The following is a 17,590-nucleotide window of genomic DNA, read 5'->3' on the forward strand; positions in this document are numbered from 1 at the left end:
ATCTCTGCCTACCACAAGTATCGAGATCTGGATTCTAGACATGTAAATTTGTAGCTATACAGTAGTGCCATTAGAAGGCCAAGATGTGTGATAAAAATCTCATTACTGTAGGTGTGTGTTTTCTTGTTTTTTCTTTTTTTTTGCGACTTCAAAATCAGAGGCATGAAAAACAAAATTTTTGCAATTAAATTTATTTTACCACAATATTCGGCTTGTTTTTTTTTCCAATAGTTCGCTGTCTTTTGGTGCTTAAGTAGCAACTTCAGTGATAGTTTTTATTATTTAAATATTTAATTTAAATTAAATAATATCTTGTAGTTGGTGCCCTCTATCAACATTTTTGTTCTTTTTAAGCTTGCTTCAGCCACGTAGTCGTGAGCATGGTTAGTTTGGATGATGTATTTATATGTTTATTCATAAAACATTTTGTTCTTTGATGTAAAATAACGATAATGAGAAAATTAATTATTATTTCTTATTGTATGTGCACACTGTTTATTTGTGTAAGCATGCTATCTTTTCAACGTCAGATTTTAAAACGTAACCGTAATACTTCGGTTCCAAGTTCGGCGGCGTGGCGGCACTAACTGCTACATCCATGTGGTCGCCGATGGATGTTTTAATTACCAGTAGTAGTACTTATAGAAAACTTTTATCTGTTATAATCATAATTCACACATAACACTATTATTGTAATGCTTGCAAACAGTTGAAGCTCAGACTTGGGCACTGTATAAGGCGATTTCTTTGTAAGAGTTAACTTGTATTTTATTTATCATTATATATTTGGTTAATTTTAGTTATTTCTTGATCACTTTCTACAATAAATTTATAGTTTTTATTAGGTTAACGTTTTTGTTGAATAACATTTTATCTGTCCTTAGATAAACATATTTGTACATTTTTATCATGATCATTTAGTATTTAAAATTAATTACATCTCATAATTCACATTTATTGAACTTTGATTTCTGTTTTGAAATGAGTCGCAAGTTATAAAAAGATACCAGTTTTGTATTTAACACCCAGTCTGCAAGCCTGGGAGACATGTTTAGTGAATTGATTCTCAGATTCAGTTTTCTGGAATTCTCTTTTTCATTAAAGTTCTGAATTGTTCACCAATGTGGTCAAATTTGTATTACTAGTTACTAGGGCATGAGGAAGTAAAACCCATAACCCATCCAAAATTATACCCAACATAGTAATGGTTGTACAAGTTTCACAGTATAAGAACTGGTTCCTTGGATCTGTAAAGATGTTTTTACAAGATCTGTTGAGAGAGGTGATCAGTTTGGGCTGAATGGCAAGTCAGAATCACTTAACATTCCTAATTCTAAACAACTGACCAACTACTCATTGCCATAAGAAACTTTAGCCATCTCTTATAGACCCGAATAATGGGACTGACTGTCATTACTATAACACGAGCACAACCGAAATTATGGGCTGTATTTAGCTGCATTGTGGCTCGAATATTAGACCAAACACTGTTGAGAGGTGAGGTATTTTAATGGCAAAAAGTGTTATATTTTTATGAGGCTAACAGTTCAAGTTATTTATTGGAATATACTTCTAGGTTTAGTTTTAACTTAGATGTTGGAAACTGTGTCACCTATCAATTGCTCACTCCCAAAATTGGTTTCTTCAATTTGCAGACAAGGTGTTAAGAAAAAACTAACAATACTGGTGTCAGCATTTATAAATGTCAGTCATTACTGTCAAGAATATTTCACATTTTAGCAAGTTAATTTGTTTAAATGCTGTAATTACAAGAGACTTTCACTTGTTATTTGTTAAATGAATAATAATTTTTGATTATTTTTATTTTTCACAAGGTATTTTTTGCTTGATGAAGATTCATTTTAACCGTTATTGACATTGGCTTATTAGATTAACCACTGTGGAACATCTGAACAGTGTAATTGTTAGAGTTAAGTTTCAAAGCTAAGAAATGAAATATTGATATTTTAAGACCTGAAGATTATAATATATTCATTATTGCACTTTTAGTAAAGGTAATAAACAAATGTATAAATATCTAAATACTGTTTGTTATTTGTTTGTAGAGAGAACAATTTTTCTTGTAGTTTTGTCATGTGCAATTTAGGGTAATGGAGTTAGAATGTAATATTAAAAGTTATTTTACAGTACGTGTTTATTAGAGGCTAAGAAATCTTTTTCATAGTATTTTATGAACATCTGATGCAGTAAAACTGTAAATAAAAATAATTATAATGTAACTGTTTCCATAGCCTTGTTCCAAGAAATTCATATCAAACATATTTATTCTTGAGAACCCAGTGGTCCAAGTATGTGATTAGGAACTGAATTGTTCCTTTTATTTATTTAGAGATGTATTATTCCAACTAATAAATGTTTTATATGTAATTTTTCTTCAGTTCTTCAGATATTTGTATGCTATTGTCTTACTTGTCGCTGCCTGTGGGGTCAGCAGTGGAGAAGATGAAACAGTGGCACGTCTCTTAGTTCACAAACAAATACTAAATCGATTTCTTGTAGAGGGAAAAGACCTGGTTGTCGACTACAATATTTACAATGTTGGAGGAAGGTAAAACTATAAAGTAAATGTTCATCACATGTAGTTTTTATTTTTATGTAACATTATCAGCATAACTACACTTTGTTTGAGTAATCCATAATTTAGTTTAGATTGATCTGGTTTGTTACGTTCTACTATATGCATTAGTTTTGAAAGATTTGGCTTGCTCTGTGTGTGTATATTGATTGAATGGTAACATTTTACCATCTTTGGAACAGTTTTAAAGATTTTATGTTACATTATTCAACCTTGATTATTCTGAAATGCATTAAAAATATTTAAGGAAATGTAATGTTATCAAAGAAACAATGAGTATTAATCTGTTTATTAGCATCAGTAATGTAATATTATCAAAGAAACAATGTGTATTAATCTATTCATTAGCATCAGTGATGTAATATTATCTAAGACACAATGTGTATTAATCTATTTATTAGCATCAGTGATGTAATATTATCTAAGAAACAATGTGTATTAATCTATTTATTAGCATCAGTGATGTAATATTATCAAAGAAACAACCTGTATTAATCTGTTCATTAGCATCAGTAATGTAATATTATCAAAGAAACAACATGTATTAATCTATTCATTAGCATCAGTGATGTAATATTATCAAAGAAACAACGTGTATTAATCTCTTCATTAATGAACAACTGTTCATTAGCATCAGTAATATAACTATCAAAGAAATAACTGTTCATTAGCATCACTAATATAACATCAAAGAAACAACTGTTCATTAGCATCAGTAATATAACATTATCAAAGAAATAACTGTTCATTAGCATCAGTAATATAACATTATCAAAGAAATAACTGTTCATTAGCATCAGTAATGTAACATTATCAAAGAAATAACATGTATTAAAAATTTCATTAGCATCACTAATATAACATTATCAAAGAAATAACTGTTCATTAGCATCAGTGATGTAATATTATCAAAGAAACAACTGTTAATTAGCATCAGTAATATAACATTATCAAAGAAACAACTGTTCATTAGCATCACTAATGTAATATTATCAAAGAAATCTGTTCATTAGCATCAGTAATATAACATTATTAAAGAAACAACTGTTCATTAGCATCAGTAATGTAATATTATCAAAGAAACAACTGTTCATTAGCATCAGTAATATAACTATCAAAGAAACAACTGTTCATTAGCATCAGTAATATAACATTATCAAAGAAACAACTGTTCATTAGCATCAGTAATATAACATTATCAAAGAAATAACTGTTCATTAGCATCAGTAATATAACATTATCAAAGAAATAACTGTTCATTAGCATCAGTAATATAACATTATCAAAGAAATAACTGTTTATTAGCATCAGTAATATAACATTATCAAAGAAACAACTGTTCATTAGCATCAGTAATATAACATTATCAAAGAAACAACTGTTCATTAACATCAGTAATATAACATTATCAAAGAAATAACTGTTCATTAGCATCAGTAATATAACATTATCAAAGAAATAACTGTTCATTAGCATCAGTAATATAACATTATCAAAGAAATAACTGTTCATTAGCATCAGTAATATAACATTATCAAAGAAATAACTGTTCATTAGCATCAGTAATATAACATTATCAAAGAAACAACTGTTCATTAGCATCAGTAATATAACATTATCAAAGAAACAACTGTTCATTAACATCAGTAATATAACATTATCAAAGAAATAACTGTTCATTAGCATCAGTAATATAACATTATCAAAGAAATAACTGTTCATTAGCATCAGTAATGTAACATTATCAAAGAAATAACGTGTATTAAAAATTTCATTAGCATCACTAATATAACATTATCAAAGAAATAACTGTTCATTAGCATCAGTGATGTAATATTATCAAAGAAATAACTGTTCATTAGCATCAGTGATGTAATATTATCAAAGAAACAACTGTTAATTAGCATCAGTAATATAACATTATCAAAGAAATAACTGTTCATTAGCATCAGTAATATAACATTATCAAAGAAATAACTGTTCATTAGCATCAGTAATATAACATTATCAAAGAAATAACTGTTCATTAGCATCAGTAATATAACATTATCAAAGAAACAACTGTTCATTAGCATCAGTAATATAACATTATCAAAGAAACAACTGTTCATTAGCATCAGTAATATAACATTATCAAAGAAATAACTGTTCATTAGCATCAGTAATGTAACATTATCAAAGAAATAACGTGTATTAAAAATTTCATTAGCATCACTAATATAACATTATCAAAGAAATAACTGTTCATTAGCATCAGTGATGTAATATTATCAAAGAAATAACTGTTCATTAGCATCAGTGATGTAATATTATCAAAGAAATAACTGTTCATTAGCATCAGTGATGTAATATTATCAAAGAAACAACTGTTAATTAGCATCAGTAATATAACATTATCAAAGAAACAACTGTTCATTAGCATCACTAATGTAATATTATCAAAGAAATCTGTTCATTAGCATCACTAATGTAATATTATCAAAGAAATCTGTTCATTAGCATCACTAATGTAATAATATCAAAGAAATCTGTTCATTAGCATCACTAATGTAATATTATCAAATAAATAACTGTTCATTAGCATCACTAATGTAATAATATCAAAGAAACAACTGTTCATTAGCATGAGTAATGTAACATTATCAAAGAAATAACTGTTCATTAGCATCAGTAATGTAATATTATCAAAGAAACAACGTGTATTAATCTGTTCATTAGCATCAGTAATTTGATTAAATTTAAAGAGAATGTTAGAAAGTTAGAAATAAAAACAGTTATTTTGAAATGTTTGGATTAATGTTCCTGATGATAATGTTAAGAGGTCTGTGGTATTTTCATGATATTTTATTAATTCTGATGCATTAATGATTCATGTTAGTAAGCCGACATATTCATATGAACTAGAATTTCAATTTATAATTAATCTGTGTAAGAAAGACTAAAATTAGTTGTGTTTATAAATATTTTGGTATTTTTCTTTTGGAATATGCAGGTTTTTGTTACACCAGTAAATAAATTTATTTACAAAAGTCAACACATTTATTCAGGTTTCAGTAAATTTATCGGTGCTATTACTGTGAATTATAAGATTAATAATTCTATAAATACCCATTTAAAATTGTCATGTAAAGTAATAATGGGTAACTTAATTATGGCATCCATTATTTTAACCATCTGTGTAAGGTTAATACAAGCTATATAAGACTTCCTCACATAATATGCAGTGCATCACTAGTGTAGTTACATTAGTTTAGTTATTTTAGTTGTCCTATTGTTGATTCTTTGTTTAAAGGTAGTTATTACTTTCATTAATCTTTTATCTTGTTTATCATAGTTTTGGTTTTGAGATTTTAATTTTCTGCACTGTTTCTGACTGCTTGCTCCATAAATTCACCATGTTCATAGTGAACATCTGGTGTATATTTAATAAATTATCCTTAATTTGAAACATGTAGTTTGGTTATGTTAATCACTGTAGCAATATATTTAATAGATATTGCATCACTTTGTTATTATTTTAATTTTTATCTTAATAATCAGTAGTTCCTGCTGCATTCTGAAGCAAACGAGACTTTTGCTTAATGTAAACAAGTTGCATTGTATGCTGTTGCTTATTCTAATTTATTATAAATATTGGTTGAAATGTTTGTTTTTTACATTTCATTTATTTTGTGTATATATATATCATAAAGGAGTGGAGGTTGTGAATAACTTGCAGTAGGTAGAGAATAGTAGAAATATTTTTGGGTGGTTATGATTGTACTTTAGGAATTATTAAAACTTATAAGGTCAGAGGATGGTAGGTAGTTTAATAGAAATATTTTAAGGTGGTTTTATTTGATTTCTACTTTTGACTGTAATATATCTCTAAGGCATTGGTTCTTAACCTTGTTGAAGGTACTGAACCCCGGAAGTTTCGTACTTGCATTTACTGAACCCTTAGTAATTGGAAAAATAAAATGATTTTTTCAAATTCAAAACATAAGTAGATATTTTATTAGTGCACAAAATGAGCCATGCATCAGTTGCACACAATATCACTGTGTTCAAAGAACAAAACCAACAAACATGAATTTCACATAAAACCATAACTCAATGAGTATTTACTGCAAATCGATGTGACTTTTGCTGTTGCCTTTCAGAGACAAGTTCAGAAATGTGCGGCTTCACTTTGGCAAGTGCCACTCATATCATTTTCGCAACAAAGTTTGTTCCTTTTCTTCGTTTTTATATCTACCATCCTCGAAAAGGATTGCTCACAAAGATACATTGTAACAAACGGTATGAGTATTTCAAAGGCTTTCTTAGCAATAAGAGGGTACACTACGATTTGGTGACACCAAAATGTTGAGCGTTGTTGTTCTGAAAAGTTGCTGTTGAATCTGGCTCTGTTGAAGTTCAATGATTTCGTCGAGGTATTCATCATTGACATCTGTTGTCGCAACACTAAACGTGAACGGCTGTCTCACCCATTCTGGATATGACTCTCTGGTGGGGAAGTATCCGTTGAGAGACTTTGCGAGCTCATCTAAGTGCATGGCAATTGCTTGCTTCAGTTCCCCAGGTACAGAAATGTCTCCAATTTCAGACACATCCTCGATCTTACTTACACAGTCGTCCAGCAGGGGAAAGTTTGCAAAGTTATTCTCTGTCTGTTGTTTCCATAACGGTAGCTTTTTTGAAAAGCCTTCAGGTTTTCTTTCAATTCAATAATGTTGACTCCACCGCCCTGCATCTGTTGATTTAGAGTATTGAAGATAATGGCCATGTACGCCAAAATGAGAATGAATTCAGATTTTTCGAAGCAATCTGCATGACAGTGTTGGTGCTCTTGCAAAAACAGGGCTAATTCCACATGCATGGCAAAAACATGATTCAGCACCTTTCCCCGGGATAACCACCGAACATTAGAATGGTACATAAGTACCTCAAATTCAGAGCCCATTTTGTTACGCAGCTCTTTGAAGATGCGGTGCTTCAGGGCACTATTTCACACAAAATTCACAAATTCCACTACAATTTTTAATACTTTTGCCAGTTTTGAAGTCAAGGTTTTTGTTGCCAATGCATGGCTCTGCAGAACACAGTGCATTGCAATGATGTGTGGTGCATTGGCTTTCACCAGCACACCAAAACCAGATTTTCATCCCTGCTTAACTGGAGCTCCATTCGAACAAGGTGCAGAAACCATATTCCGTGAAAGATCGTTGTCTCTGAAGAAGTCATCCACAATTTTCTTCACGTCGGCTGCCTTAGTTGTTGTAAGAGGCTTACAAAATAAAAAATCTTCTTTTATCTCGTTGTTCTTCACATAGCGCACAAATACAACAAGCTGGCTTAGATTGGAAACGTCGGTGGCCTCGTCAAATTGAAGGCTTAATTTTGCTGGGCTAGAAATCAGATCTGCAACTACTTGAGCCAAGATGCCATTGCTCATGTCATCTATTCTGCTGCTGATGGTGTCATTTGAAAGAGGAATTTGGGATAACTTATTTTCAGCAGCTTTTCCCAGCATGATATTCGTTATCTTCAACTCCTTCTTGGTTTTACGAGTGCTTCATCAATGGTGTGTGGTTTGTCCTGCTTTGCGATCAAGTACGCAAACTTCGCACAATGCTGTGAGAATCGGTTTTCAATGGGTACAAAGCCAAGAACAGGCAAGGTAGCCTTTTCAATGAACCTGGCTCTCTTTACCTTGAATTCAGCAAGCGTTGTTCTCTTGTATTTCCCATCTTCATGCAGCTTTAGGAAGTGTTCTTTTAGTTTTGCCAGTGCAAGACTAGAATTGCTCAACTTGGCATTGCAAATCATGCATTGAGGACGCTGACTCCCATCATGTTCCGCTATACATGTGAATCCATATTGTACGTATTCGTCCAACCACTTTCTGTTTTTGCTCAACATAGTTAGTTAGTATGAAGGGATTGAAAGATTAGGAAAAAATTACAAATGACGCACGATTACTACAGTAACAAGTCAACTGCTAAGTGCACAAAGGTCCCTGCAGCACAGATATTAGGCCAAGTGATGTGGCGGATCAGCCACAGCCAATGATGGCTAAGTGGAGCATGACATCACGAATCATACGAGTGTGGTGAACGGAATGGACACACACACAATGTTTGTGTCTTGACCTCCACCGAACCCCTGAGACTGACTCGCTTGAACCCCTGGGGTTCGATTGAACCCAGGTTAAGAACCACTGCTCTAAGGTTAACTACCTTCCCACAACTGGCTGCAGGTGGTGAATGTTGAGGCATTGTGGACGTAAATACTAACATTCGCACCATTAATTAATTTACATGATTGCTAACTAGTTTGTCATCTGCTTTTTGGGTTTTATCTGATACATGGGATATCCCCAGTGTTTTTGGGTGTTGTTACCATAGGTAATCTGCCATCACCTTTGGGTTATAACTGGGAATGTACAATGATATTTTTATAAAAAGTTTTGAAGTTTTCTAATACCCACAGTGAGGATTATTTTGTATATTTAGTTTAGTATAGAAATTTGAGACATCTGAAACTTTAAGTTAAACTAAATCTTGTGGGATATTATTGGGACCACAAATGAAAACATCACTAACAGTGAGGCTACTAGACTTATGAAGTTTTGGTTTCCTGATGTTACATGCTGCGAGTCCTAGTTAGAACACTGCTTGGATAATTGTAATGGATAAGACCATAATTTTTCTTTCATTGAGTTTGATTTTTAACGTTTGTTTTTAGTGATAAATTTGTTGTTTATTTAAAAAGATCTAATTTATACTCTGCTTCTTATTTATTTAAATTATTTTTTGAAAGCAAACATATTTTGTTTGGGGAAATAAAAAAAAAAATTTTTAAACATTGAACTCATAAACTAGGCTAAATCTGACACATTTGAAAATAAGACAGTTGCTAAAAAACTAGCATCTCATAACTGGCTAAAGTCTTACTTCAAAATTACCTGCTTACAATATTCATCAGATATGTTATCTTCATTTTTAAACTGTATATTATTAACAAGATACTTGTATTTCTTGCCAGTCATTAAAGTACTGTTACAAAAACATTTGGTTTATTTCTGTACTTGTTTTTATAACTGTTTGTGCATACTTATAAACATTGTGAGAGAACTAGTTACTCTTAAAGAGGTTATTTCAGAAAGACTTAAGGGAATGGAACCCTACGTTCCTTGTTCATCACAGTATACTGATAGTTTGTATACACATGAGTACAGTTACTTGGAAAACTAACATATATGTCAGGTTATCAACTCTTAATTTGAAAAATTAAGAAATTGTAGAATGTATGACAAAATTGTAGTTGAGTGATGTGATGGTTAGAAAATACATCTCTGTAGTGTAATGGTAATTTTTTTCAAAATTTTTATCATAATGTATAGATTAAACATTTACTATTTATCTTTTATGTCTTGCAACATGATAAAAACAAATGGGTGTGAATTGTGAAGAGGATATTGTTATAATCCAAACTTCATTGTTTTGGAAATAAATATATTTTGCATAGGACAAGGAAGATAAACGATACAGTGTGTGTAAATTTAGGATGTTGTAACTTTCACTGGTACATTTATTTATATTTATGTTAACTTACACTGGTGTGTTTACTTATTGTAGTGCTGCCTTGGATGTTCATATTGTTGACAATGGTTTCCCAGAACAAGATTTTGAGGTTGTCATTGGAATGCTGAAAATCAAACTCGACAGAGTGGGACCGTATCCTTTTGTATACATACTCAGAAATACAGTGCTAAAATCTTCTGTATCATACATATTGATTATTGTAAAAAAATGAATAATTGAGTTATTCACTGTAGGCTTGCCAGTAAATGAACTTTACATCTAAATAGTTAATTGTCAAATTATTAATTTGGTTTTATATCATTCACTGCTGTTGAGGTACATATGTTGTATTATATTAAGTAGGTTTGACTAGAAAACTGATCAACAATTGTGTGAAATCTTTAATTTTCTATCTAAGATGTGCAAGAGATTTCTACAGTTTGTAGTGGAATAAATTGTTAATATTTTTTGGGGGGGGAACCTGTGTTGCATGGACCCTTATGATCAACAACATTCATGTGGCGAAAGTAGAACTTGTTTAAAACACTGACTCTCGGTAATTCCAGGATTAAAATAGAAACAGATGTGGACTCTCGGTAAGTCCAAGGTTATAAAGTGCAGGAGAATATAGACTGTTATAAGTAATTCCAGAGTTATATATATGCAAAAGCGGCTCGTTTGGGTTGAGAAGATATTTTACGAAGAAAGAACAATGTTTCACCTTCTTCGGTCATCATCGGGTTCACAAAGAAAGAAAGAGGTAACTGACCGGAAGCTGACCACATGTTTGGAAGGGGTTGTGTAACTGAGTGTCAGAATGTAGAGGGCAGTGTTAGATGTTTGAATATATAATTTTATATTATTTATTTTATTATATTTAATATTGGTATAAAGGTGTTTCTTTATATTGGTTTATTTTGGGTTTAAGTTGTTGTATAAGTAAGGCTTCTTTAATTTTGCATTTGTTTGTTTGTTTCTTTTTTGGTATTTGAGTGCTTTCTATAGTTATGTTGTGTTTTTTTGACTTGCAGTGTTCAAATACTAAATAAAGAAACAAACATAAACAAATGCATAATTAAAGAAGCCTTACTTATACAACAACTTAAACCCAAAATAAACCAATATAAAGGAGTGCATTTATACCTATATTAAATATAATAAAATAAATATAAAATTATATATTCAAACATCTAACACTGCCCTCTACATTCCGACACTCAGTTACACAACCCCTTCCAAACATGTGGTCAGTTTCTGTTCAGTTACCTCTTTCTTTCTTTGTGAACCTGACAATGACCGAAGAAGGTGAAACGTTGTTCGCTCTACTACGTAAAATATTTTCTCAACCCAAACGAGCCGTTTTTGCATATATATTTCTCTACAAGTGGGTTTTCTCGACATCACTGAATTCCAGAGTCAGTTCATTTTCCAGTTGAGTTGTATATACACAGCTACATAACATTTTTTTACTGTATAATTATAATGGACAATATGACTAAAGGGGATGAAGGTTGATATCTTATTTTCATTTTGAATCCTAAAAACAACAGAGCGTGTGTTGTACCATCGTCCACTTTATGATATTACAATAATTTCATATGAGTCACTTTCAAATACACAACAAAGAAAGGATATTTCTTAATAAGTGTTCTACCAGAGGTAATAATGTAACTCACACAGTTGTTGTGAGACCAAGAAGTTATGGTTTTTACAACTTCACTGCAGCAGAAGTAACGTATCTTCCTTCTGAAATTGCCGAGGATGTTCAGGTACGACATTCCACATATATAAACCTAGTTATCTTTCAAACAGTGTTCTTCAATTGACGGTACACTCTACCCACATAATGTATAAGAAGTCTTTTGTTTTCAACTATCTACTTAAAGCACATCAAATGTTTTAATAGTGTTGATGTAAAGTGTTGGCAGTAACTGAAAGTTTAATCTGTCATAAATGTTGAGTGAGGTATACATAGATATATATCATATGTCGTGCCCGACATATTACCGTTGATTTACAAGGTTTTAGACAATAAGAAATTAATGTGATTTTTGTTTATTCTATTTCAGTTTATCAAAAAATTGTTCAGTCATCTTAAAAAAATACTAATGTTTTTACACGTGTGATGTATGTATACTTGTCAGTACGTAATTAAAATTGTAACATGTAGATAAATTACATAAACCACCTTCACTCTGTGTAATTTGAATAGACCATATGTCAGGACCATGAACATATTTATAGATTTTTGTTAAATTAGAACAAACTAAATATTGTCTCTTTATGTCTAAGCTCCTGTGGCTGTCTACTGCTGGCCACAGGAAAGATAACTGTTACTGGGATACTATTTACTAATAAATATTGGAATTGACCACCACATTATAGTAAACACATTTAGAGTGCCCTAACCATCAAACCAGTAAATACTGAGTGACAATGTTTGGCTTGTAAAACTTGTTCTAGTTTAAAATTGAATTTCCTGAACTAAATTACAACCTCTGACCCCAGTGAATTGTAAGTTACTTTGAAGGATCATAATGTTAAAATGACATTATATGATTTTGAGGTTTTTATCTTCAGTCATATTTAATCAAAACAAAATAAATGAACAGCAAGTTCAAATAAGGTAAACCTAAATATCAGTGCTGTTATGAACTTTAAACAACATCGACATCATGCGTTTTAAATGAAATTATTATACGTATATTTAAGTGTAGAAGTACATCATGATATGTAAGTGTTATAATGAAGTGTTTATTTCAGGGGGAACACTATGTATTTTTACAAAACATTGTTTGTCAACTTGTTATACATATTTAAAAGAAGAATGTTTGTCTGTTGTGGTGAATTTTTTTATTGTAGGCTTTGTTGAAAGAATAATGAAGACTTTACTGTGTTGTGTTGTCAAATTGAGAATATGATTTCTTATTAAACACAAAATAAAATGAACTATATTAATATTTATTTTAATTTTCTCATAACACAAAGAACGATATAAAACTAACCAAGTGATATAACTTTTTGTGAGATGGAACTATATGGTATTTAAAGAATAGATAAAACCATAGAAACATTTTCCTTGTTAACATGCTGAGTTTCCAGGAGCAGTATGTACAACATTCATTAGCTATGTTCGAAAGTATTTAATAGATGAGTTTTAGGTTTCATTAAGTACATTAAATTATTAGAAGGTAAAAAAATTAAAGTGTTATCAATCGCACCCTCTAAGTTTTCAAAAGAGTCACCACAGGTGCTATTATATTGTTATATCCAATTAACATAATGTTTTGCAACAACATGGGCCAGTTGATCCATCTCGGCTGTTTCATCCTCTAAATTAAATTAACATTTTAAAATGTCGTAGTCAGCTCTTATCATATGTTTACCAAGTTTTCTTCTGAACTTAAATTTACTGCTTCTTCAACAACCAACTTTATTCTGTTCCAAAAGCCAACCACCCTGATAGAAAAATGAAACTGTTTTACTTGCCAAATTTATATTTGTGTTCCAAAGTCCTATCATTCTCATTATATGCAAATTAGAGAAAACCCAGTGACCATAAGACTGTCTTATCTATTTTAAATGTGTGTTTATTCTAGATTGGTTATACATCTGAGCCAGGTGAAGGAGGAATCGCTGCTATCCGCGAGTTTGACAGGAAATTTTCTCCGCACGTGGTGAGTGCTTTGATCAAAAATATTCTTTGCCTGGTATACAAGTCACTAGATATCACTGGTATACAAGTCACTAGATATCACTGGTATACAAGTCACTAGATATCACTGGTATACAAGTCACTAGATATCACTGGTATACAAGTCACTAGATATCACTGGTATACAAGTCACTAGATATCACTGGTATACAAGTCACTAGATATCACTGGTATACAAGTCACTAGATATCATAATAAAGGACTTTGCCTGGTATACAAGTCACTAGATATCATAATAAAGGACTTTGCCTGGTATACAAGTCACTAGATATCATAATAAAGGACTTTACCTGGTATACAAGTCACTAGATATCATAATAAAGGACTTTGCCTGGTATACAAGTCACTAGATATCATAATAAAGGACTTTGCCTGGTATACAAGTCACTAGATATCATAATAAAGGACTTTGCCTGGTATACAAGTCACTAGATATCATAATAAAGGACTTTACCTGGTATACAAGTCACTAGATATCATAATAAAGGACTTTACCTGGTATACAAGTCACTAGATATCATAATAAAGGACTTTGCCTGGTATACAAGTCACTAGATATCATAATAAAGGACTTTGCCTGGTATACAAGTCACTAGATATCATAATAAAGGACTTTGCGTGGTATACAAGTCACTAGATATCGTAATAAAGGACTTTGCCTGGTATACAAGTCACTAGATATCATAATAAAGGATGTAAGTGCAGTCAAAGCTTTAGAGGGTTCTTCAGGTTTATCTCTTTATTGATGTTGTTCAACAATTATGTATGGGAAAGATGAAACTGTGGTAAACTTTCTTGTAGTTTCAGAATATTACTGTTTTCATTGTTGATCCTCTCAAACCATGTTCATTAATAATTACATAACAAAACTACTACCAATAAAATTAACAAGCTTCAATTTCAAATGATTTAACATTGTACTTCATTTTAGGAGCTGTTAAGTAGGAATATGTAATTCATAGAACAACATATTATAAAGTAGGAATATGTAATTCACAGAACAACATATTATAAAGTAGGAATATGTAATTCATAGAACAACATTATAAAGTAGGAATATGTAATTCATAGAACAACATATTATAAAGTAGGATATGTAATTCATAGAACAACATATTATAAAGTAGGAATATGTAATTCATAGAACAACATATTATAAAGTAGGAATATGTAATTCATAGAACAACATTATAAAGTAGGAATATGTAATTCATAGAACAACATATTATAAAGTAGGATATGTAATTCATAGAACAACATATTATAAAGTAGGAATATGTAATTCATAGAACAACATATTATAAAAATGCTTTAAAAGATATTGAAGTTTTTGTAACTAAGGCAGTTTCAGGTTTAAACCTGAACCAGATTCTTAGTAAAAATAGTTCATAAATGTTTCTTCTGAAACAATTTAAAACTTTGGTCCTAAATGTGACTCGTTTCAGATGGACTGGATAGCTTTTGCTGTGATGACACTTCCATCTTTAGGGATTCCTCTACTGTTGTGGTATGGTAGCAAGTCAAAATACGAGGCCATTATTAAACAAAGCAAGAAACATTAATCATTCCAATCCCAAACTCATGTATTAAATCTTTCTATGTTACGTGATGGTAAAGCATGAAATAAAGGGAGTGTTTAAGGTAATCCATGTTGTGTTTTAAGCCTGAATGTCAGTTGACTAGTTAGGTTGTTCAGATTAACAGTTGTCATTAGTTTTTGCACTCACTAAACTGAGATTATCCATTGTTTGTGATTTCAGCCTGCTAACAAGACTTGATTGACCTATCTAGGGGTCAGTTGGAATCACAACTGGACACTAGGAACACAGCCATTAGCATAACTCGTGATAAGGTGTTGGAATTAAAACTGGACACTAGGAACACAGCCATTAGCATAACTCGTGATAAGGTGTTGGAATTAAAACTGGACACTAGGAACACAGTCATTAGCGTGACTCGTGATAAGGTGTTGGAATTAAAACTGGACACTAGGAACACAGTCATTAGCGTGACTCGTGATAAGGTGTTGGAATTAAAACTGGACACTAGGAACACAGTCATTAGCGTGACTCGTGATAAGGTGTTGGAATTAAAACTGGACACTAGGAACAGCCATTAGCGTGACTCGTGATAAGGTGTTGGAATTAAAACTGGACACTGGGAACACAGCCATTAGCGTGACTCGTGATAAGGTGTTGGAATTAAAACTGGACACTAGGAACAGTCATTAGTGTGACTCGTGATAAGGTGTTGGAATTAAAACTGGACACTAGGAACACAGTCATTTGTTTGACTCGTGATAGTGTTGAACTTTTAATCCAAATGTTTTCTAAGTTACTTACTTTCATTCCATAACGAGTATACAGATTATAAAATTAGGTTATGAGATGGTATACATACCTACATGTTTAACACACTGGTTTGTTCCTTCATCTTGTCACTTCTTTCAGACTACTTGTTTGAGGTTTTACAACAGACTGACTATACTTGAGATTGTTATTACTTCACAAAAAATGTACATTTATATGTAGTGACTTGTGCTATCCATGTGAGTGGCCACTTTATAATACAGATGTAACTAATTCTAGATATCACCTTAACAACTGTTGAAGGTTACTGTTATCACAGTGTTCACTAACAGGTGTTAGTTTTTGAGAACAAAGTTAACACGAAATAGGATAAACCGAACAGTTTTATCGGTATGTGAAACCTGTACATAAATGTTATTACAAAACATATTCCTGTATACTCCAAGTAGTTAACTCAGTGATATGATTTCTTTAATCATTGTCCCTTGGTACCACAACAGTAAGAAATAAAATTGGGTTTTGATGCCCACCGTGGACACAGCCCAGAGAGAGCCCATCACATAGTTTTGTGTTTGACAACAATCAAATTTGTGATTGTAATTGGTTCTAACTAAACCATGAAGGGAGAAGAGATCAAATATATATTCAGAAAAAGTTATTTTCTAGCTAAATTGAAGTCAAATCTTTCAGAAACATTTCTTTTTATTTAACAGATAAGTAATGCAGTATATGGATACTTTGTATAACATCCAATCAAAGTGAAACAGATTACTAAAATACATCTCAAACTCTAGTTTATGTGCTTTATCTACATCAAAGCTGTTACATCACTACGAAGGACATTTAACTTTCACTCCTTCTTTCTATAAAACTTGGTTTTATTAAAAATGTGCACATGACCTGATCAGTTAAAATGTTAACTAGTGTCCATTCACACTATGGTTTCCTTTTTCTGTATCAGTAAATATATAAGAGAATGATTTTATTTCTCTTGAGATGAAATTGGTTATCAGTTTTCATTAAACTTGACTATTTTGTGATGTGAAAGTAATGTTATATACTTATCTATGGAAATATTTCGTATATCTGTGAACTAGTTTTATAAAGTAAACAGTAATAGAAAAAGCTAGCTATCTGGTGTTTGAAAAATAACTCATTATTTTAATGAAATTCTTTGTTACATTGATAGGTTATTTTTAATTTCTCAATAACAGGTAATAAGTTTGATCATGAAGAATAAATTATTGTTTGATACAATTTACAGAAGTCGTACAACAACGAAAGACTAAAAGGCACATAAGAATTTATCTATGTTTAGGATGAACTATTTCACTTTTGTTAAAGTTTTGAGTAGAATTAATTAAACAGGTCCTGTGTAGAAAATGTAAAACTGTAATAGTGG

General features: G+C 31.3%; 1 protein-coding gene across 1 annotated transcript; it reads left to right on the plus strand.

Annotated features, from left to right (window-relative positions):
* The first annotated feature begins 238 nt into the window (after positions 1–238).
* Positions 239–15,524, plus strand: LOC143238155 (translocon-associated protein subunit beta-like). Its single transcript, XM_076478130.1, has 6 exons — positions 239–383; positions 2,400–2,569; positions 10,219–10,317; positions 11,822–11,933; positions 13,764–13,841; positions 15,325–15,524. Exons 1-6 carry the CDS (start codon positions 381–383, stop codon positions 15,439–15,441), a joined length of 579 nt encoding a protein of 192 aa, XP_076334245.1. The 5' UTR covers positions 239–380; the 3' UTR covers positions 15,442–15,524.
* Positions 15,525–17,590: the final 2,066 nt, after the last annotated feature.

Source organism: Tachypleus tridentatus, chromosome 2 (assembly GCF_004210375.1).
Source record: "Tachypleus tridentatus isolate NWPU-2018 chromosome 2, ASM421037v1, whole genome shotgun sequence".
Classification (NCBI taxonomy): domain Eukaryota; kingdom Metazoa; phylum Arthropoda; class Merostomata; order Xiphosura; family Limulidae; genus Tachypleus; species Tachypleus tridentatus.